Below are 24,585 nucleotides of genomic sequence, written 5' to 3' on the forward strand. Positions count from 1 at the left end.
ATGATTAATGGTTCTCGTAGGTTCCGGTCCTACATCTCTTGCTCATGATAAATTGTATATAATGCTTAATAATATCTAGATTGATTTTTGTTAGTGTATATATGTATTATATGTATCGTATGTGGTATGGTCTATTTTGTCTTGTCTTGGTATGTATTAAGGTGCTGTAACGCTGTTACAGTAACCTGGACACTTATGTCATTATTGTTATTTTTGCTATTTTTTGTTCACCAACCCAGCCTGCGTTCCCTTGGGTAGCGAACATGATCCCTAACAATTGGATATATTAGACCTATGTCCGCTCTATATAGTTTACAAACTATATGCACATTGCACTTTAATCCACTTTAAACTGCCTCATAGCGCTAACTACATATGCATCGAGCACTCTGACAGTGATAATAAGGCCCCGATTCTGTTGCTATAGGAACGTGTATACAACACGACCTGGAGCGTGAGTTAGTGATGGACTTCCGGTATGTGGAACGCATTTGCGCGTCACATCCGGTCTTTGAAACGCACGGACATATTAGATCCGGCGCTCTGACACGGAAGTGTCCTAGCAACACACGCTAACGATGCACGCTATGGAGGTGAGTACCTGCACACCTGTGTTACATTTTGAATCTACACTGCTACTTAAGGGGACACGTAGGGCTGGTCTGGTTGCTTCCTTGTCTCGCTGTTACTCTGCACTGCTGTTGTCTTGACAAAGGCCGGGTCACGGCCGGAACGTCGACTAGGACTGCGGTCCAATACTTGATTTGGTGATGTATTAAATTACTATTTTTCACGAATCATTTGGTGAGTGCCCTGATTGGACCCTGAGGGGCCCGTCATATGTTATATTGAGGGAGCACACGCTGCTGCTATAAGGAGCACCCCTGTTAACAAGAGCTGGCTTGGAGTGCGGTTACACTGTGATTATATATATATATATATATATATATATATATATATATATATAACACCTGTGTGTTGTGCTGCCCTGAGGAAGAGGGAAACCCCGAAAGCGCTTGGCGCTTGATTACACAGGATGCTTATTTCAAGTTGTCTCTGAGTCCTTTTTTTTGAGTGCCTCCCCCCCTCGGTGTTCTATTTGGATGTTTTGGGATGGCACCTACCATACTTTGATGGATTGAGCGAGTGCCGGCATATTGTGGAGATATATATATATATATATATATATATATATATATATATATATATATATATATATATATATATATACAGAAAAAGACTTTCATTTATATCAATGATCGGTGGCCACCATTAATGGATTTAACTGCTCAGAACGGCAATATTTAGCGTTTAGCATTTTCCTCAAGTCACCTAACTGGAAGTGATGTCACACGCTCACTCCTTTATATACTGGGTCCAAAATCCCAGTAGTCTGCAGGCACTGGTGAGCATCTACTGTTATACATCTGGAAGTCCCAACTACCTTTGTTATATGTGAAATTGGCACGTTTTACTCTGATTTATCGATGCAATATGGCATGTTTCACTCTGATTAATTTTCCATGGTTAACATGCATGTACTACTATTTGTGTAACCACATAGTTAGCATATATAATTTATGACTGTCTAAAGCTAATCGCCTAAATCTAATAGGATTTTTGGAGTCTGGATATATTGTAATGACATATTACCTGCCCTGGTAGGTTTGTCCTGCCCCAGCAAAACCCACCACTCAAGGGGTTAATAGAACCCATTATTGTATAGGTACATGTATAAAATTTACGGAAGGTCTAATACCTATGGTCTACCAATACTTACGATCCACCTGTGATCTCGTTCGGTATGTATCCCAATTCATGTTAATCATGGAACCATTTTTATTTTATTTTTTCATGCTCTTCTCATCCATGCTTAATCCTCCCTGAATAAATTTCTCATGATTTTAATATTTTAGACGTCACCAAGCGTCAACATATGAATTTTTTTTCAAAACTAATTTTAAACCTTCAAACCCCAAAGTTTGGGTATGTGTCTATCTATCTATCTATCTATCTATCTATCTATCTATCTATCTATCTATCTATCTATCTATTTATCTATTTATCTATATATCTATATATATACTGTATATATTTACTTACCTGTATGGGATTTTTCAATTATTGCATAAAAGATCACCTTTTAAAGGGCTGGCTATACATTTTTTAGAGTCAAATACCCCTGAAGAAGTCGGTTTCGACTAATTGCTTTGGGTCTCTATATTTATATCATTTCAAATGTATACAGTGTCTGAAACAAATTATGTCATATATATTTTAAATAGATTTGATTACAAACCTCTGCACAGAATGGACGGAATCCAACTCCTACAGACACCACGTGACTGTCTCTGTAGCTCTTTGCTTAAGTAGCACTCCAGTCGCACCTTGACACCGCCCTGCTGCAGATTCTCCCACCCGCAGGAAAAAACGCATGTGATGTTTACATCTTGACTTCATTGGTGACCTTTACTCAGCTTACTGAGATCCCTGTAGTCTCCCGGCTCCCCCCTCCCCTCCCGGCTCCCCCTCCTCCGGGTCAGGTGCAGCACCATGCAGCGTCCTGATGCAATGATGCATGAGGCGGGCGGCGCGCCGAGTAGCTTCAAGTTGGTCACGGGCTTGCGGCGCCCCATGATGACGCCGGGGTGGGGCGGTGCACACTAAGGCGGCCAGGCCACCTTGCAATATCTCAAAGACGGGCACCGCGTCATGAGGTCATGACACGTCAGCGTCATGGCGTCACTATGCGGCGGTTGGGAGTCGGGACCATATGATAGGTAGCAAAATATGAGCAGCACATATGAGCAGCACAATATTGGCCCACTGGTCCAGCGGCCCTTCTGGCATTTGCCAGAAGTGCCAGATGGCCATTCCGGCCCTGAGGGCACCTGACGCAGCTACTTTTCTTTGTTGGGAGTGCCGGACCCCCAAGACATATATATATATATATATATATATATATATATATATACACCACTTCGGAGTAGCAATCCCTTAGCCCGAATAACTTTTCAAGGGTGCCTGTCCAGGTCACTTGAACGACCTCACCATACAAACTCCACGTGGTGGCACTCCATATAAATAACGTCTCACACTGCAGGTAACGACAAAGTTTCGAGGCTTTATTGATCACCTCTTCATCAGGTCACACAAACAAATGACATAACATAACTACATGAGTATATGATCAATTAAAATATACCGAAGTGATGAAACATTGTGACCAGCCTGCAGGAAATGTCTTGCCACAGGCTGGTCACTCGACCCACTCTCAAGTGCATTTTTAATTGAATGACGATGGGTGGCCATCCTCTCCCGCAACGTGCGGTCTGTCTTCCTGACATAGCTACAGCCACATGGACATGTCAGGAGGTAAATAACGTACTTGGTCGTACACGTTAGCCTATGGCAAATTTTTTACCTGAAGAAGGATGGTTAAAAGATGAGGAAGCAACCATTGATCTACAAGTACTGCAGTTAAGGCATTTAAAGCAGCCCATCTTTTTTGAGAGGAAATTTTCGGTATGGGTCTGGCTACTAGTTAACCCTGTTATGTCTGTCCGGACCACCCAATAAAAAATGTTTTGGCCTCTCTGGTAGCAGGGCATTAGTTTGCTTTCACTGAGTCCTATTTTAGGGTCTGCAGTCACCAGGGGCCACCACCGTTTAGATACCTTATTGATTTTATTGCTATGGTCATTAAAGTGGTTAACCCACGGTAGGCGGTCACCTGTTGATTTTTGTGGCTGTACTTTAAGAAGATCAGCCCTAGGTGTACTCACCTCCAGTGACCCTGACTCATAGCCCCGGTTCACAAATTTTGCTGCCATGATATTCATTTGTGTTTCAGCATCCAAGTCTGAACTACACACCCTCTTGGCCCTCAAAAATTGGGAGTATGGTAGTCCATACTTGGATGATTTGGGGTGGAAACTGTTGGCATGCAAAATTGTGTTCCGGTCTGTTGGCTTTGTAAATAAATTGGATGAGATTTTGCCCTCACAGAGTGTTACTTCAACATCCAAAAAATGGACACGGGTCGGGTGTATCAAGTAGGTAAACTTAATGGGGCTGCCAGATCCATTGTGACCTCGTACGTACTCTTCCAGTACTTCTATATCTGGCGCTCCACCTGCAGCATGTAGGCATTGGCGTACGATGGGGCCACATTGGACCCCATCGCACAGCCCGACAGCTGCAGGTAGAATGCCCCATCAAATATAAAGTAATTATGAGTTAAAATTAACTCCAGAAGCTGTATAACTTATTCACAAGGTGGACCAATGTAGTGGGGATTACCCTCCAGCAGTTTCCTAATGGCATGGAGTCCCTCTCCGTTAGGGATCACCGTATACAAGCTGGTAATGTCCAGGGTTACCAAGACACTACCAGCTGGTATAGATTCCACACTTTGTAAAAGATTAAGGAACGCAGTGGTGTCTTTGATGTGACCACTGCTATTTACAATGCAAGGTTGAATTAATGCGTCGAGGTATACCGCAAGAGCCTGGAACAGGGACTTCCTGGCGGATATTATAGGTCGTCCTGGCAGCCGCTCCAGGCTCTTGTGCACCGGTAAAGTGTATAGAATAGCCACCACTGGTTCCTTAGGCACAAGGGCATCGCAAAGTTTTTGATCAATAAGACCCGAAATCAAAGCCAGTGTCAAAATATTCACCAGCTCTTTCATATAGCCAACAGTCGGGTCAGAAGAGAGTTTGCAATAAACATTAGAGTCCGCCAATTGGCGTTGGATCTCATCCTTGTATGGCTGTATGTCTTGAATGACTATTGCCCCGCCCTTATCGGCGGGACGGATGACAATGTCATTGTAGTTGGATAGGTCCTTGAGAGCCTGGAATTCATCTTGGCTAAGATTGCTGTGCTGATCATGATCCCGTTCAGGTTGTATCTGGGTGTCCAACATATTTCCATATGCTTTAATAGATGTATTATAGGAGACTGGATCGAATGTGGAGCGTGGGATAATTTTCCTTAATTGGTGGGGGATAGTGTCAACCGTGGAGGGTTTAGGGTTATTATAAAAGTGCTCCTTGAGCCGCAATTGTCTTTGTAAACGATACTTCTCCACTTCCCATTTTAAGCCATTTAATTTTGTAGTGGGGACATAGGACAGTCCTTTGTTTAACAACTTTTTCTCGGAGTCTGTCAACATGTGTGTTGATAGATTAATTATCGTGGTCTCCGGTTCCGATTCAATGGAGGACGACCCACTTTTCCTCGTCCTCTGCCCCTGCCCACCGCGGCGGGTAAACCTGCGTTGGCGGTGTGGCCTTGGGAGTTGGTTGGTACGTCTAAAGGGGACTGACCGCGGATATTAGAAGGGCCTGAAGTAGTTTCTGAGTCACTGGTTGTAATAGCCTCATAAAATGAGCCAGTGTCCTGTGGTGGTTTCCACTTCCTTCTGTTGGCACCCCTATCCCGATATCTCTGTGGCGGCTCCGAAAGTCCACCATGCACCCACTGGTAGACGCGGTTATTTTCATAATCACCAATAACTTTTTGTAGCTTTTGTTTTTTGAAAGCTATCAGGTCCCTTTTATAGATTGATACTTGTTTGGAAAGTTTATCAATCCAATTGTTAGCCACATCCTCCTCAAACGTTTGTTTATGTTGTAGCTCGAATTCCGCAATCTTGCTGCGTACTACACCAAGCTCACGGCTGGATTCCTCCACCACCAGTAGAATTAGATCCATGCTGCACTTATTTACAAAGCCAACACACCGGAACACAATTTTGCATGCCAACATTTTCCACCCAAAATCATCCAAGTATGGACTACCATACTCTCAATTTTTGAGGGCCAAGAGGGTGTGTAGTTCAGACTTGGATACTGAAACACAAATGAATATCATGGCAGCAAAATTTGTGAACCGGGGCTATGAGTCAGGGTCACTGGAGGTGGCCAAAAAGAGGGCCATGAGTACACCTAGGGCTGATCTTCTTAAAGTACAGCCACAAAAATCAACAGGTGACCGCCTACCGTGGGTTAACCACTTTAATGACCATAGCAATAAAATCAATAAGGTATCTAAACGGTGGTGGCCCCTGGTGACTGCAGACCCTAAAATAGGACTCAGGGAAAGCAAACTAATGCCCTGCTACCAGAGAGGCCAAAACATTTTTGATTGGGTGGTACGGATGGACATAACAGGGTTAACTAGTAGCCAGACCCATACCGAAAATTTCCTCTCAAAAAAGATGGGCTGCTTTAAATGCCTTAACTGCATTACTTGTAGATCAATGGTAGCTTCCTCATCTTTTAACCATCCTTCTTCAGGTAAAAAATTTGATATCCGCCATAGGCTAACGTGTACGACCAAGTACGTTATTTACCTCCTGACATGTCCATGTGGCTGTAGCTATGTCGGGAAGACAGACCGCACGTTGCGGGAGAGGATGGCCACCCATCATCATTCAATTAAAAATGCACTTGAGAGTGGGTCGAGTGACCAGCCTGTGGCAAGACATTTCCTGCCGGCTGGTCACAATGTTTCATCACTTCGGTATATTTTAATTGATCATATACCCCCTTCAATTAGAAGGGGTGACAGATCGTTGAAATTGCTGCAGCGAGAGACCAGTTGGATATATCGCCTGGGGACTATGGCCCCCCGTGGTCTTAACGAGCAACTGGGCCTGCGCAGTTACTTATAACCAGTAATTTACATTATGATGATAATACTGCATTGCTTGTTGATCATGATTTTGACATTTTGTTTTCTATTTTTTGTCCATGGTCTATATTGTTGTAGATCAAGCCTGTAATAGTTTTTGGGCTCCATCTCCTAACAATATATCTTTATAAGTCTTGAGAAGGCTTTGAAAATTATGCTTTAATAACATGATGTTTATTAATTGATTGCTCATCCAGCATACTGCCTAATAATGTGTTCTAATGGATCCTGTTTTGTTGCTCAGCAGCGGACATGTCTGCATCTGTTTTTATTATATTTGTATTTTTTGTGGTGTTCACGATTTATGTATTAAAGGGCTTTTTGTTTATTTACTTAGGGCTCCAAGGCGACGGATGCCGTCCTGCGTGTGCGCCGGGTCTACGTCCGTGCGTAGTGACGCGGTACGACGCACGTTGATGACGGAGACGGACACAGCCGGTGGGAGCACCGGAACCTGGAGGCGTACACTGATGCTCTGTAAGTATAAATGTAGTTATGTTATGTCATTTCTTTGTGTGACCTGATGAAGAGGTGATCAATAAAGCCTCGAAACGTTGTCGTTACCTGCGGTGTGAGACGTTATTTATATGGAGTGCCACCACGTGGAGTTTGTATATATATATATATATAGCACTTACCTATCCTGGGAACCAGGTAAGGAAACAGACCAGCACTCACGTAGTTTGAGTTGAAGAAAAAAAAGTTGTATTTTCAAAACATTATACAAAGTGTAGTGCAGCAAGGCTGACCCAACAGCCGTTTCAACTGGATGCCTTCCAGTTTTCGTCAGGGGTGAGGGCACAGCTGAGACAGACTGCCTTTTTATTGTGTCAAAAAACGCGCCAGTCACGTCGGCGGCCGTTTCAAAGGGAGCTGTCAATCAGTACCATTTTCAAATAGCGCTTCTGCGCTGTGCAGAATGCTGGAGAAAGCCGGGGGGGGCGCGTCAACAGGGAATCCCTGTGACGTAGGCTGGTCTCAAACTGTGCTGCCGAGAGCACTCGCAGTGAGCTGTCAGGCAGCTTCCGTATTACACAGTGAAGGAGTGAAAGTGTTGGAAGCGGCTACATTTAACTAATAAAGTAACAAGACTGTGACTGAGTTACGTGAGTAAGCTGTATTCGCGGGGCTAGAGAATGTGCAGAACGTGAACAGGAATGTTAATGAACTGGAAGGCACCACTCAAAGTTATCTGGTCTCATGGCAACGCCACTTAAATAAACAAATCAATTAACATCAATGAGTGCACGTAGCTGTGCATCAAAGGCAGAACCTCATGTCTTGAGGCAGCAATGTTATACAGAAAGCATCTCTGTAGGCATCAGCAGTCACATATATAATACTGTAGGCATTCAATATTAGAGCACTCGGTGGTAGAATGTACAAAGCATTAATGACACTCGGCAGTGTCTAAACCAATAAAGATATGAGGCAGGCTGTCACAGGACAGAGGATTGCTGACACTCGGCGGTGTCTAATACAGTAAAGTTATAAGGCAGGATGTCCAAGGGCAAGATGTGCACACGGCGGTGCAGCAATAGGACAGTCACAAATCGCAATGTCTATTAAAGCAAATGCTGGCAATAAAGAATGCACTGAACATGAGTCTCTTACAGTCTTCAGGTACAGTAGTGACATTAATTGCATTGTCTTGTCTCAATCATTGTGCAATAAGATATAAATCAATGTGCTTACCTTTATCACAAAGTGAGAGGGTGAGTAGGTCACATTTGCGGGCGTGCTGGGATCAAACAGGAAATGGAACGAAGGTGGTAGGCGGCGGATATCCTGCCTATGACACGCTGTGTGGAGCGCAAGCTCCAGGTTACTATGGTGATCGTTAAAGGAGACTCGCGGAAGCGCATTACCTGCTTTGATCTCAGATTTACCCAGGCGTGACTGGTTCACCCTGTAGTGCATAACATAATTGTGCATGTACATTTGATAATAACACAAAGTGATACAATAAGATGCATCCAACAGCGCGATGCAAAGAAGTGCAAAATAAATACAGTGCATAATAATAACCAAAACGAGTGATAATTATCAAAAATAATACACAGGACAGTACATAGAAGAAAAGACGGTTCTCAGACATCTATCATTATATGTTCAATGTCATATTAGAGGGGGTTGCAAGGGTCTACTGGGTACAATCTCATGATGGCAAGTTGTATGGGTCCAAAACCAAATTGTAACCGAGGGACAAATAAATAAAATGAAAGGAGCAGTATAGTAAGATAAGTAGTAGAAGAATTAAAGCACACTGTTAAGAAAGAAACACCCACTCCGAATTATCTGAGTATTATAGTGTTGTTAGTAGAAGTTTGTACTATCTGATGTCGGCATGTTGCATATGTCCAAAACCAAAGTGTAAACGAGGGACAAATAAATGTAATGAAAGGAGCAGTATAGTGAGATAAGCAGGAGAAGAAATAAAGCACACTACTATATCTCCAACCATCGATTGGATTTCACTATGTCATCAGGGAAAAATATATATTTATAATTGGGACAAAGTAATTTAATAGAAAATAGTCTATATAATAAGTTGAAGAGTCTGTGTGCGTGTGTGTGTGTGTGTGCGTGTCCATAGGCGAATCAAGGGGGTGGTCCGGGGGTGCACAGGACCACCTATTAGCCCATTTTGTAGCTGAGGGATGGGGCTTTCCAACAAGTCCAGCCCCGTGTCTCTAGCCCCCTGGGAACCGGAGATATACGGCCAGGCAAAGCTGGAACGTTTTCCCTATAGGATAACATGAGATCCGCTAATTCTGACCCCCACCCAGTTCAATGGCTGCCAGTTCCCCCTTCGGCATCACTGAAGCTCGAGGTTGATCTCAGACGAACCCAAATCGCTGGGCCTTCAAGCTGATACCAGGCTGGATCCATATGGGTTAATTGGTTCCAGGGATATTGAGGTTAAACCGTTTTTTTTTTTTTCATTTCTTAAATGTAATTTTATGACTGTTTATGTTCTTTGAGGGCAGATTTCTCCGGAACCAAACAGCCCTGTTTCACGTGACCAAAATCATTCTAAGCCAACTCAAAAGTTCTTCAATATGATATTACTCATGTAAATGGGTCAGTTGGTTCCGAAAATATAGCTGGTTGGTTAAAGGGGGGTATGGAGAGGGGAGTGGTTGTCTCTCCCCCTCACACCAGAAAATGCAGGGACTAGGCTGGTGTATAAGGGGTCAGCCATATTCCCGGGTAAATCCCTGCATTTTCTGTTGTGAAAGGGGTATTATTTCAAACAGCTGTGACCTGCAGTGCTCTGAATACAGCTGTCAATGACTTTCACCCCTGCAGCTTCCGCTGTAATTCTTCTTGCCGCTTTCACCTCAGCCCGCCCCCCTTTTAATCATGTGATGCCGGCGCCCGGCATGCTCCCCCGACATCACGCACAACAACAGTGCGCACAATATTTAAAATGTCCACTCGGCTAGAGGGGACACCAGGAGGGGAGTGGGAGCATGCTCTGCGCTGCACTCTGCTCCTCTCCCCATAGAAGAAGCTGCACCGCTCTCCATCTCTCCCTGTAGCAGCAGCGAAGGCTCATATAAAGATTTACAGTAAGTGGCACTTTTGGGGGCATTGCTTAAGGGACGCTACAAGTGGCAGTATGTGGGGGCATTACGCATAATGTGTCGCTTAATGTGTAAGGGGCATTACAGTGTGCAGCATCATGTGTAAGTGGCATTATGTGTGCAGCATCATGTGTAAGGGACATTATGTGTGCAGCATCATTTGTAATGGGTACTATGGTGTGCGGCATCATGTGTAATGGGTACTATGGTGTGCGGCATCATGTGTAATGGGTACTATGGTGCCATCAAGCAAGAACCCCCTAGCAATGAGCACGTAGGTAAGCAACACTTATGTGGCAAATATGTAATGGGCATTACGGTTTGTTATATAGTATGTAATGGGCATCATGATGTGTGGCGCAATGTGTAATGGGCATTATGGTGTGTGGCTTTATGTGTAATGGGTATTACGGAGTTTGCTAAAATGTGTAATGGGCATTACTGTGTATGGTCTAAAGTGTAATACCACACCCCTTGTTGTGATGCCACGCCTCCTTCCCATGAGGCCACGCCCCCTTTTTGCAGCGTGGCTACGCCGCGCAAAGTTCCCCGCTATTGTATCTAGATCTGGGACCACCCATTACCATAATTCTAGATTCGCCTATGTGCGTGTCCGTCGCATTGCGGACACACCGTGGCACTCAGAGACACCAAATTCAGCAACAAGATACCTCTGGACCCGGTGGTGTGCACCTCGAAGCCGTTTTTGGGAAATTTCACTTAGAAATTTAAAAAACACCAAGTTGTAATTTTCCTTCATTGGTGTTCTGGGGAAAAGATCGATGATCTGGGAAACCGTTTGCGAAGGAACAACTCCACACCTGGGGCCTTATTCTGATCGGTGCGGATATTCCCGCATGCGGACGGACCGCCGATGTTGATCGTCTGCGCATGTGCAGAGGTCACTCTGCGCATGTGCAGGCGATTTCGCCGCACAGATTCTTTATACGCCGCACAGGGGGCGTAGAGGGGCGTGAGGGGCTACTTAGCCTCATTACCCTATGCATACGCCCCGCGTTTCATGGGCATTCCCATGCAAACGCGGGGCGTATGCATGGTAATGAGGCCGTGACGCGTGGGTACGGGGCGGGCATCTGACATCGCCGGATGTCAGCTGCCCGCCCCCATACATGATTTCACACGGACAAGTGTCCGTGTGGTCTTGTGTTGCGGGACCTGGTGGAGCGTGCGGCCCTGCATTCGATGATCGGCGACCATCGAATGCAGGGGCTGCTTCCAAGACGGAGGAGGCGTATCCCCGTCCAATTTCATGCGGATCGCCACATATCCGCGTACGGACGGCAGGTGGCGATCCGTATGGAAGGCGGGGATTCGCCTGCACGGTTGCGGCCGCATATTCTGATCGGGCCGCACCGATCAGAATAAGGCCCCTGATTTCATTGCTGTCATTGAGTATGAATGACACATTCTAACATTATGGTGAAGGCTTTAAACAATTAGGAAATAATTGAGGATATACCTAGACCACACAACACACACACACACACATACACATTGTACACGCACACACACACACAGTACACCACATATACACACATAGCACACAACACACACATTTATACATAGAGCACCTCACACACTTACACATTGTACAGATACACACACACACAACACACCACATGCAGTACAATACAAATGCATACACACTACAACACACACCCAAAAACAGTACAACAAACACACAGAACACACACACATAAACATTGCCAGGATACGCAAAGCACACTACACACACATATATACGTAGCACACATCACAAATGTACACATTCGGCAGATACACACAACACAACACTCACAGTACAACACACACCCACATTCACTACAACACACACCCAAAAACAGTACAATACACAAAACACACACTTAAACATAGCACAGATACACACAGCACACTACACACACACAAATGTCCTCGTTGAGGTTAGGTTATACTTATAACTGCTAGAGTAATTGTAGCACCAAGGAAATATAAAAGGATAGAAAGATAGATGGAGGAAAGAAAGCACACTACTGAAAGCCCAATGTTAAGCTTCTTCATCAATAGTTGGGTCAATTTATAAGAAGATCGCATAGCTGAACTTATCATTAAGCCCATGTGGTTTGACACTGTTCAGTTTGTGTATCCATGTTGCCTCTCTCTTCAGTAGAAGTCCATCTCTGTCACCTCGGCGTAACGATTCAGGGATGTGATCAATGACCATATGTTTCAAATCATTAAGGGCATGTCCCATCTGGGCAAAGTGCTTGGCCACTGGCTGCTCATTTTCTTTGCCGCTAAGAGCCTTATTAATCGAGGACCTGTGGAGGGCCATTCTAGTGCGTAGTGTTCTGATAGTTTTCTCAACGTACAGCAATTTGCATGGGCATTGAATGACATAAATCAGGTGAGTAGTGGTGCACCTGACAACATGTCTGATAGGAAAAGATCTCTCATCTGTTGGGTGATGGAACCTGGATCCAGTTATCATATGTTGACATGTGGTGCAATGTAGACATTTGTAGCATCCACTTGGGCGTTGTAGAAAGCCAGTCTCGGTTGTTGTAATACTCTTGGAAAAACCTGTGATGTCTCTGTGAACGATCTTATCGCTGATGTTACTGCCCCTTGTGTGACAAATTAGGGGTGTTTTGTCACGCAGACTGGTAAGACTTTTATCACTCCTTATGATAGGCCACAGTGCCCTGGAGGCTCTTGGGAGAACATACGAGGCTGTATTGAATTTCGTCACGAATGGTAAAGCATTGTCACATTGGTTTTTTTTGGTGTTGGCTGACAGCAAGGACTTTCTGGACATCTCCAGTACCTCCAATTTCTGGGTCTGCAGGGTATCACTTTTATAGCCTCTTGCCTCAAACTTGGTTATCATGTCGTCTAGCACTTTAGGCAGTTCTTGGGCATTGCTGACGATCCTTGCTGCTCTCATCATTTGGGACCTTGGTAAGGCTTTCTTTAACGAGGTAGGATGGAAGCTATTACCTCTGAGTACATTGTTTTTATCGGTCGGTTTGATGAACAGACTCGTGGTGATACACCCTTCAGCAATCTTGATTTGCACATCCAGATAATTAATGGTGCTCAATGATGATTAAAAATCTTCAGGATCCACCCGGGCGTCCAATAATATCAGCCCGCAATTCAATTTTCCAGCCTATCTCCCAGTTTCTGGACGGGATATTACAGCCTCTCATCAAAAGCCAGCCTACTTATATAGAAGACACAACAGACTTTCTCAATACCCTTAATAAGTTTCAGACTGTACCACCGAACACACTACTGTGCGTCATGGACGTCAGTAGTCTGTATACCTGCATCCCCCACAGTGATGGCTTGCAAGCGATGAAATCTTTCCTGAGATCCACTGATATGCAAGATCTCAATCATGATTTGTTCTTAGATCTGCTGAGATTAACTCTCACCAAAAATTACTTCCTGTTCAATGGTGGCTTCTACAAGCAATTATCGGGGTGTTCAATGGGAAGTAATGTTTCCCCTTCCTTCGCAAACATTTATATGTTCCAGGAGACCAAATCTATGTTTATTGATAACCCTGAAGCCAGTGGTAAGATCATTCTAATCACACGCTACATAGATGACTTGTTCATGCTATGGGGGGGCAGCAATGATGAATTTGACCTCTTGATGGAGAATATCAACAGAAGGGACTCCCCCGTTAAATTTACCCACCAATCATCATTGAGCACGATTAATTATCTGGATGTGCAAATCAAGATTGCTGAAGGGTGTATCACCACAAGTCTGTTCATCAAACCGACCGATAAAAACAATGTACTCAGAGGTAATAGCTTCCATCCTACCTAGTTAAAGAAAGCCTTACCAAGGTCCCAAATGATGAGAGCAGCAAGGATCGTCAGCAATGCCCAAGAACTGCCTAAAGTGCTAGACGACATGATAACCAAGTTTGAGGCAAGAGGCTATAAAAGTGATACCCTGCAGACCCAGAAATTGGAGGTACTGAAGATGTCCAGAAAGTCCTTGCTGTCAGCCAACACCAAAAAAAACCAACGTGACAATGCTTTACCATTCGTGACGAAATTCAATACAGCCTCGTATGTTCTCCCAAGAGCCTCCAGGGCAATGTGGCCTATCATAAGGAGTGATAAAAGTCTTACCAGTCTGCGTGACAAAACACCCCTAATTTGTCACACAAGGGGCAGTAACATCAGCGATAAGATCGTTCACAGAGACATCACAGGTTTTTCCAAGAGTATTACAACAACCGAGACTGGCTTTCTACAACGCCCAAGTGGATGCTACAAATGTCTACATTGCACCACATGTCAACATATGATAACTGGATCCAGGTTCCATCACCCAACAGATGGGAGATCTTTTCCTATCAGACATGTTGTCAGGTGCACCACTACTCACCTGATTTATGTCATTCAATGCCCATGCAAATTGCTGTACATTGGGAAAACTATCAGAACACTACGCACTAGAATGGCCCTCCACGGGTCCTCGATTAATAAGGCTCTTAGCGGCAAAGAAAATGAGCAGCCAGTGGCCAAGCACTTTGCCCAGATGGGACATACCCTTAATGATTTGAAACATATGGTCATTGATCACATCCCTGAATCGTTACGCCGAGGTGACAGAGATGGACTTCTACTGAAGAGAGAGGCAACATGGATACACAAACTGAACAGTGTCAAACCACATGGGCTTAATGATAAGTTCAGCTATGCGATTTTCTTATAAATTGACCCAACTATTGATGAAGAAGCTTAACATTGGGCTTTCAGTAGTGTGCTTTCTTTCCTCCATCTATCTTTCTATCCTTTTATATTTCCTTGGTGCTACAATTACTCTAGCAGTTATAAGTATAACCTAACCTCAACAAGGACATTTGTGTGCTTTTTCTTCTCTCTGCTTATCTTACTATCACTTTTCCCCCTTCCGATTATATATTGTTTTGTCCCCATTAGATATATTCAGTTATTCCTCCTAGACACTCCATCAAGGGTGCCTCTTAGAGTTGACTTGTTATTAGATAGACATATGTTGTCCGCTAAGTCTCTAAAACTATTCCAGGATTATGATTATCCTTATGAGAGTGCTTTTTCTTCTTCTCCGCTTTGCTTACTATCCCTGCACCCATTTCCGATTGGTTAATTTCTCCCTACATTAATCTTAGTTTTCCCTAAAGAGAATTATAGTTACTTCCAGGGGGTACTTGAAGATAACACAGTGTGCTTTCTTTCATCTCCGGCTCATCTTACTATTCTGCTCCCTTCATTTGATTTATTTGTCCCACAGTTATTATTTGTGTTTGGACCTATACAATATGCTAACATTGATGATTTATATCCACATCATAGCAGATAACAGGATACACCATGATAACACTGATATTCTTCTATAGAGTATGTCTACAAAATGACTCTTTTAGAATAGTCCTTTGGACTTCTTTATGTGTGCTTGTTCTTCTTCTTCGCTTATTTCTTACTATCCCTGCACCCTTTTCTATTAAATTACTTTGTCCCAATTATAAATATATATTTTTCCCTGATGACATAGTGAAATCCAATCGATGGTTGGAGATATAGTAGTGTGCTTTATTTCTTCTCCTGCTTATCTCACTATACTGCTCCTTTCATTACATTTATTTGTCCCTCGTTTACACTTTGGTTTTGGACATATGCAACATGCCGACATCAGATAGTACAAACTTCTACTAACAACTCTATAATACTGAGATAATTCGGAGTGGGTGTTTCTTTCTTAACAGTGTGCTTTACTCGTTTTGGTTATTATTATGCACTGTATTTATTTTGCACTTCTTTGCATCGCGCTGTTGGATGCATCTTATTGTATCACTTTGTGTTATTATCAAATGTACATGCACAATTATGTTATGCACTACAGGGTGAACCAGTCACGCCTGGGTAAATCTGAGATCAAAGCAGGTAATGCGCTTCCGCGAGTCTCCTTTAACGATCACCATAGTAACCTGGAGCTTGCGCTCCACACAGCGTGTCATAGGCAGGATATCCGCCGCCTACCACCTTCGTTCCATTTCCTGTTTGATCCCAGCACGCCCGCAAACGTGACCTGCTCACCCTCTCACTTTGTGATAAAGGTAAGCACATTGATTTATATCTTATTGCACAGTAATCCTTGACAAAGGGGTGATACAGACCCCGAAACGTTGGAAGCTATTTTTGCTACAATACACGTTTTTTCTAAAAATTCCCAGAGTGCCGCGTTTGTTTTCTCCTATCAACACCTGTACATCGCTGTTCCAGAAGGCACCTGGGCCCCTTACATTGCTGGAGGAGTGCCAGGCCTACTTCTACGTATATATATATATATATATATATATATATATATATATATATATATATATATATATAATGAGGTTTCAGAGGGCGCTAAGAGATTGTTCAACAACTGTATAACAAAAATATTTAATACATTAAAACATTAATTTCATAAAAATAAAAAAAATTGCCCTTTGGGCAAAATGGAAAGTAAGTCCACTTCACAAATACAAATCGGCAGTAGAAATGACAGTGTGCCAATTTGTCAGCAGATATTAATCGGTTGACGTATAGATTTCAACGCATTTCGTTTGCCTCAGGGGCAAAGATGATGAACCGATAAACTGTAAATTATGATACAGTGAAATATATGCAATGTTCACAAAAGTAGATACATCTGAATACATATTATTTTAAAATTTGAGACCAAAATTGAAAATCATGAGTACGAACAGGTTTAGAGAGGGAAAAGGAGTAAAATTCCAGCACACATTTCATCAAATTTTGAGTCTATTAGGAAACCATTGTGAATGAGTTTTAACCGATAGGTGGTTTGGTTTAATAAACTGTATGCACACCTTGACTTAATCTGTGGTGTAAATCCAACAAACACCACAGATTAAGTCAAGCATTTATAGAAGAAATGTATATAAATACACTGCGGTGCCCTTCATGGCTGCACAAATGAATGGAGCCGAAAGTAGAGTCAGGGGTATGGCGGCACTCAAATAAACAACAAACATCAGCATTTGTTGTGCAAACATTTTCATGTCATATCTTCGTCATGTCCAAAAAAAGGACATTTTCTTTGCACATGACAAAGATGTGACATTACATCGAAACGTAAATATACTGTATATCTAAGAACCTTTTTCCTATTTTGTTAAATCCCTTGACTTTATTCACTTAAGCAATCCAAAGGTGGCACTTGGTAGCAACTTGGCCAAGATTTCCCGTATATTTCACTAAAATGAATATATAGTAATCTCATCAAGGTGTTAATACATGGTAAATGCTGTTGTATGTTAAATGTAACAGTGCTTGGAAAGACAGTTTATTTTCAATTGTTTTTGAATATGTCATTGTCCAGTTGGTTTCCTTCATTTATGCTAGACATTTCTGAAGTTTGGCATCATGAGTGGGGTCATTCCTGCTGAAGCTCACTTTCAGTACCCTGGCTACATCATCAACAGAACTTTCATTACTGGGAAGAAAACAATCCTTATCATCAATCCTCTACCCAAACAACGGAGCCGTCTGAGTCCCTATAATGTACAGTATTTGATAATCTCTTACCGTGCCTTTTTTCCATGTTATATTTCCAGTTCCAATATAAGATTCTTCTCCATCGTTTAGCAATAGATCTTCAATATTGGTGATGGATAGTGCAACAGGCTCCTGTTGATTGGTCGTACTGTAAATAACTAAGTTTGCTAAAAACCACATAGAGGGCAGATCTCCTCTCTCATTAAAGACCATCTCTTCCCCATTGGGATCGGTGAAATGAAGGTTTTTCATGTAGTGCCGCTTTCAAAGGGTTAGAAAAACAATAAGAGACAATAATTTAACGATTTTTGTGTAATATATCAATGTAGAGCAATAGGTTCAGGGGCAAACACAGGATTTCAATAGGGGAGTTTCAGAATACAGTTCACAATCTCCCACCCTGCAGAACATTGGAGGAAGTGTGGGATTCTGGTGGAGCGGTAGAAGGTCTCAATAATAACCCTGGACATTAATGTAAATGTTTTCATATACACTGGGTACTGTATGGTATACAGTATTACTATTGTACACAATAGATGTTAGATAGTATGGGCTGTCTCATACATTTAAAAAATAATAATAATTTGTCAGAAAAGTTTAAACATACCATAATAAATAAATAAATAAATAAATAAATAAATACACAGGCATAATAGAACAAGTGCTGCACTTTCTAAGCTCACATTCTAACACCTCAATGTAAAGCTCCTGTCTCTTCTTCCTGGTAGCTGCTCTCTGGTCCAGTGCACTGATTGAAAACATATCCGCCCACACAGAGAACTTGGAAGAAGAGTCTGCTACCACTGGGCAGGTTGATGAAATTTTACTTAGCCAACTGTCATTAAACTGCAGCATTATGTAGTGGAAACTCCCAATTAACCTACACTTTGTTTCATCTCAAGCTACTGTATCAAGATAAAGCTGATCAAAACTAAAAATCTATAATTTTTGAATCATCAGTGCAAGATATAGGTGTGCTTTGATCATTCCCTTGAAATGGAGTAAATAGGCAAAATTTGTGTCCTGGGGGTGCAATACTTGTGTACTGGGGGTACAGGACTTGGATATTGGGGGTGCAGGAGTTGCATGCAGTTGGATCACAACTCTCGCACCATGTAGCACAATCGTGGCAGTGGTCAGTCACATGATTCTAATATCTACTAATATATATATATATAAAAAAAAATGTATGTTTGGTGCTTAATCGTAGCCCTGACAATTGGCAGAAGTATAGAGGCCAGGTTATAACATACTGTAGGCTGTGTGCATTCTCATATCTCCCACTCATTTTCCCATTTTTAAGCTACTGGCATACCATTGCTAACAGATATGTATTTCTTAGAACACTCCATGTACAGCACCATAGGCGAATCTAGGGGGTGGTCCAGGGTGCTTTGGGATGGGGCTTTCCAACGAGCCCAGCCCCGTGTCTCTAGCCCCCTGGGAATCGGAGATACTGCCAGGCAAAGCTGGAATGTTTTCCCTATAGGATAACATGGGACCCGCTAATTCCGACCTCCACCCAGTTCAACGGCTGCCAGTTCCCCCTTCGGCATCACTGAAGCTCGAGGTTGATCTCAGTCGAACCCAAATTGCTGGGCCTTCAATCTGATACCAGGCTGGATCCATATGGGTTAATTGGTTATAGGGATATTGAGGTTAAACTTTTTTTTTTTTATTTCTTAAATGTAATTTCATGACTGTTTATGTTCTTTGAGGGCAAATTTCTCTGTAACCAAACAGCCCAGTTTCACGGGACCAAAATTATTTGAAGCCAACTCAAAAGTTCTTCAATATGATACTGGTCTCATGTAAATGGGTCAGTTGGTTCCGAAGATATAGCTGGTTGGTTAAAGGGGGGTAGGAAGAGGGGAGTGGTTGTCTTTCCCCCTCACACCAGAAAATTCAGGGACTAGGCTGGTGATTCTGGGACCATATTCCCAGGTAAATCCCTGCATTTTCTGTTGTGAATGGGGTATTATTTCAAACAGCCGTGACCTGAAGTGCTCTGAATACAGCCGGGCAGCCCCCTGCTCTCTGCCCAGCTGTCAATGACTGTCACCCCTGCAGCTTCCGCCCCAATTCTTCTCCCCGCTTTCACCTCAGCCCGCCCCCCCCTTTAATCATGTGGTGCCGGCACACAGCGTGCTGACCCGATGTCACGCACAACAACAGCGCTCACAATATTTCAAATGTCCACTCGGCTAGAGGGGACACCAGGAGGAGAGTGGGAGCATGCTCTGTGCTGCGCTCTGCTCCACTCCCCATAGAAGCAGCTGCACCGCTCTCCATCTCTCCCTGCAGCAGCAGTGAAGGCTCATATAAAAATTTACAGCAAGTGGCACTTTTGGGGGCATTGCTTAACGGACGCTACAAGTGGTGGTATGTGGGGGCATTACGCATAATGTGTGGCTTAATGTGTAAGGGGCATTACAGTGTGCAGCATCATATGTAAGGGGCATTATGTGCGCGGCATCATGTGTAATGGGTACTATGGTGTGCGGCATCATGTGTAATGGGTACTATGGTGTGCGGCATCATATGTAATTGGTACTATGGTGTGCGGCATCATATGTAATGGGTACTTTGGTGTGCGGCATCATGTGTAATGAGTACTATGGTGCCATCAAGCAAGAACCCCCTAGCAATGAGCACGTAGGTAAGCAGCACTTATGTGGCAAATATGTAATGGACATTACGGTTTGTTATATAGTATGTAATGGGCATCATGATGTGTGGCACAATGTGTAATGGGCATTATGGTGTGTGGCCTTATGTGTGATTGGCCTTATGGCGTTATGGCTTTATGTGAAATGGGTATTACGGAGTTTGCTAAAATGTGTAATGGGCATTACTGTGTATGGTCTAAAGTGTAATACCACACCCCTTTTTGTGATTCCACGCCTCCTTCCCATGAGGCCACGCCCCCTTTTTGGCGCACGGCCGCGCCACGCAAAAGTCCCCCTGCTGTGATGCCTAGATCTGGGACCACCCATTACCATTATTTTAGATTCGCCTATGGACAGCACATAATAGGGAGACCTGTAGTGCAGTTCATTTGTATTAGAGAGATAATAAGGTCAACTAACATATTCACCAAATACTGCTGTGCAGCGCATTGCCTGAGACCTGTGTAATCCTGAAGCTGCTCCAGAACCTGCTCTAGAACCTCAGAATGGAGTAGTTGCATGTGGTACAGTCCACAATGTTTGTAGGTTACACAGTAGTAGGAATTCAATTGCTTACAGGAAATGTACAAGGTACCAGACAAAATGTTTACAAAGTGCTTGCACAGAGTCCAAAGCCGAAACCGGGACAGTTATAGACAAAGTCTGAAATCATGTTTAATGGGCCCAATTCAGACCTGATCCCAATGGAGAAAATGGAGGTGTGCCAGGAAAATAGGCAAGAGTGTCTGGGATAATGCGTTTTAGGGGAGGGTGTGTGATGTCAGCTCCAGGCCAGATATACCTGTATTAGGGGAGGGTGTGTGATGTCAGCACCAGGCCGGATATACCTGTATTAGGGGAGGGTGTGTGATGTCAGCTCCAGGCCGGATATACCTGTATTAGGGGAGGGTGTGTGATGTCAGCACCAGGCCGGATGTACCTGTATTAGGGGAGGGTGTGTAACATCAGCACCAGGCCGTATATACTTGTATTAGGGGAGGGTGTGGGATGTCAGCACTAGGCCGGATATGCCTGTATTAGGGGAGGGTGTGTGATGTCAGCACCAGGCCAGATATACCTGTATTAGGGGAGAGTGTGTGACGTCAGCACCAGGCCGGATATACCTGTATTAGGGGAGGGTGTGTGACGTCAGCACCAGGCCGGATATAACTGTATTAGGGGAAGGTGTGTGATGTCAGTACCAGGCCAGATATACCTGTATTAGGGGAGAGTGTGTGCTGTCAGCACCCGGCCGGATATGCCTGTATTAGGGGAGGGTGTGTGATGTCAGCTCCAGGCCAGATATACCTGTATTAGGGGAAGGTGTGTGATGTCAGCACCAGGCCAGATATACCTGTATTAGGGGAGGGTGTGTGATGTCAGCACCAGGCCAGATATACCTGTATTAAGAGAGGGTGTGTGACGTCAGCACCAGGCCGGATATATCTGTATTAGGGGAGGGTGTGTGATGTCAGCTCCAGGCCAGATATACCTGTATTAGTGGAGGGTGTGTGATGTCAGCTCCAGGCCAGATATACCTGTATTAGGGGAGGGTGTGTGATGTCAGCACCAGGCCAGATATGCCTGTATTAGGGGAGGGTGTGTGATGTCAGGACCAGGCCGGATATACCTGTATTAGGGGAGGGAGTGTGACGTCAGCACCAGGCCGGATATACCTGTATTAGGGGAGTTTGTGTGACGTCAGCACCAGGCCGGATATACCTGTATTAGGGGAGGGTGTGTGATGTCAGCACCATGCTGGATATACCTGTATTAGGGGAGGGTGCGTGATGTCAGCTCCAGGCCAGATATGCCTGTATTAGGGGAGGGTGTGTGATGTCAGCACCAGGCCGGAAATACCTGTATTAGGGGAGGGTGTGTGACGTCAGCACCAGGCCGGATATACCTGTATTAGGGGAGGGTGTGTGACGTCAGCACCAGGCCGGATTCACCTGTATTAGGGGAGGGTGTGTGACGTCAGCACCAGGCCGGATATGCCTGTATTAGGGGAGGGTGCGTGACGTCAGCACCAGGCCGGATACGCCTTTTCCCATCACACCACCGTGTAAGTCTCCGGCTACTCTGAGCCTGTGATTACTGTGCCCAGTGTAAGAATCATGTGATGGTTTTGGACATATTTGCTAGGCTGCGATGGATGTGTACACATCCATTCACACAGCGAGCACATTCATTTGGGATTTCCCTCTAGTGGGGAATGCTAGATTCTTGTCTGGATGCTTGTCTGGATGCTAGCCATGCAAATTCCTGGCCTGAATTAGCCCCAATAGATGTGACAGTATTTATATTCTAATAGTACTGATCCTGCCGTACCATGAGATATAGGGACTGACATTGTGTCTAGGTGCCGATACATGGTGTGACAGGGCAGAGCGATGAGATGCGCGCTCCCATGCACATCCCATCGCACAGCACATAAAGTCTGTGCTGCCTGTGCTTTTAGTACTAGACTGCATCGCGACCCTTTCTGCACCTTGAAACAGTGTTGAATCCCCGAAACGTTGGTTTATTTGATGCACTGTTTAATGCTTTTGTAAAAATCAAGTTTACACAGGTCTACGAGTGCCGCCATTCTTCACTTTCCCATTTACATTGGAAGGCACCGGTGCAGACACACCTTCAAGGCATGAGTGCCGGCCCGGCCATCGGATATATATATATATATATATATGCCGTGTTTTGCTGGCACTCCCAATCTCCTCTCAGCAACGGCCCGATGCACTCCATTATCAATCACATAGGGTTCCAATGAAGGAGGCACATGGATGAGTAGATGAAACAAGTGTAGTTAGGGCATGGCAAAAATTCAAGTGCTTTCGGGGAAACATCCCCGTCGTCAGGATAACAGCCCTTACAAGAACAGTGGACAACAAGTGTGGCATTGAACAAACACAGATTTATACATACCTGCATTTAAAAAAGAGCCACGCCCCCGCCCGTCCTCCCAGCGTTGCCTCATCCTGCTTCCTGTAGTTCGCCGGACGCTGTCACCGGAGCGCAGCTTCCTGTGTTCCAGCTGCTAACTTCCGCGTTCCACCAGTCAGCCTGACGGCTCCTTTTGTCACTGGGGGACTGGCATAGGCGATTGTAAGCCTGTGTTAAAGCAGAAAGAAACACCACATTAAGACCTATAATAACCATAATGGAAATAACAGTGAGAATAAATAACACTGCTAGAAAAATCAGAAAAACATACAGAGAAATTACAAGAACAAATCTAATCATACTGGGTGGCATATTATTACGTGGAAGACTTTTTGGTTGAATGATGCTCCAATAGGAAAAACTGACTAATAAAAGCTGACAGATAAACAAGCGGGTTAAGCTAAACTATTCCAGTTTATTTTGTCATTGAGACCTCCGGGTATGATAGTCCCAAGTCTCAGTATCCATTGTGTCTCCTTGATAAAGAGCTTTTTGGCTCTATCTCCTCCCTTAGCCATGGGGGGAACCTGGTCAATAATGTAATATCAAAGTGATTCTAGGGAGTGGCCAGCTTGTTTAAAATGTCTAGGGACAGGTTGGTCCATCTCCTTCCCCTTAAGAGTAAGGTGGATGGATGACCGATGGGCCGCCATCCTCTCTTTGAACTTATGAGTAGTTTGGCATACGTATCTCAAGCCACATGGGCAAATGATGATGTATATGACATGAGTAGATGTACACGTCAACACTGAGCGAATATCGTACTTTTTTGCGCAATGAGGATGTTCAAAGACTTTGCAGCTGACCATAAATTTGCACATAGCACAGATGCCACAGCTTTAACATCCCGGAGGTTTAATGTACACATTGGGGGGATAACTGGTTGGTAATTGGTAATGTCGGCATGTACCAGCCGATCTCATAAATTTCTCCCCCTAGTGTAAGCCAGCAAGGGTTTGTGGTCTCTCAGACCCGCAAGTTCTTTGTTTGTTTGGACTAAAGGCCACAAGGCCCTAGATGCCCTCTGAACCAACGGACTAGATAACAAAAATTCATGAACCCACGGGATTCTTTTCTCCCTTTGTCTCTGTTTCGGTATTCACAGAGACT

The 24,585-nt window shown here is 43.9% G+C and overlaps 1 protein-coding gene across 1 annotated transcript in view; it reads right to left on the reverse strand.

Moving 5' to 3' along the window:
* The window catches only part of LOC146040980 (vomeronasal type-2 receptor 26-like), a 37,785-nt gene that overhangs the window by 12,070 nt on the left and 1,130 nt on the right, over positions 1-24,585 (reverse strand). The window contains exons 3-4 of the mRNA XM_083163604.1: positions 23,542-23,643; positions 17,894-18,124 (exon numbers count right to left, since the gene is read on the reverse strand). Of these exons, the coding sequence (XP_083019730.1) occupies positions 17,894-18,124; positions 23,542-23,643 (333 nt within the window). The remainder of the gene's footprint in view (positions 1-17,893; positions 18,125-23,541; positions 23,644-24,585) is intronic.

The sequence above is a fragment of the Crinia signifera genome, chromosome 1 (genome assembly GCF_055691185.1).
Source record: "Crinia signifera chromosome 1, ASM5569118v1, whole genome shotgun sequence".
NCBI lineage: Eukaryota > Metazoa > Chordata > Amphibia > Anura > Myobatrachidae > Crinia > Crinia signifera.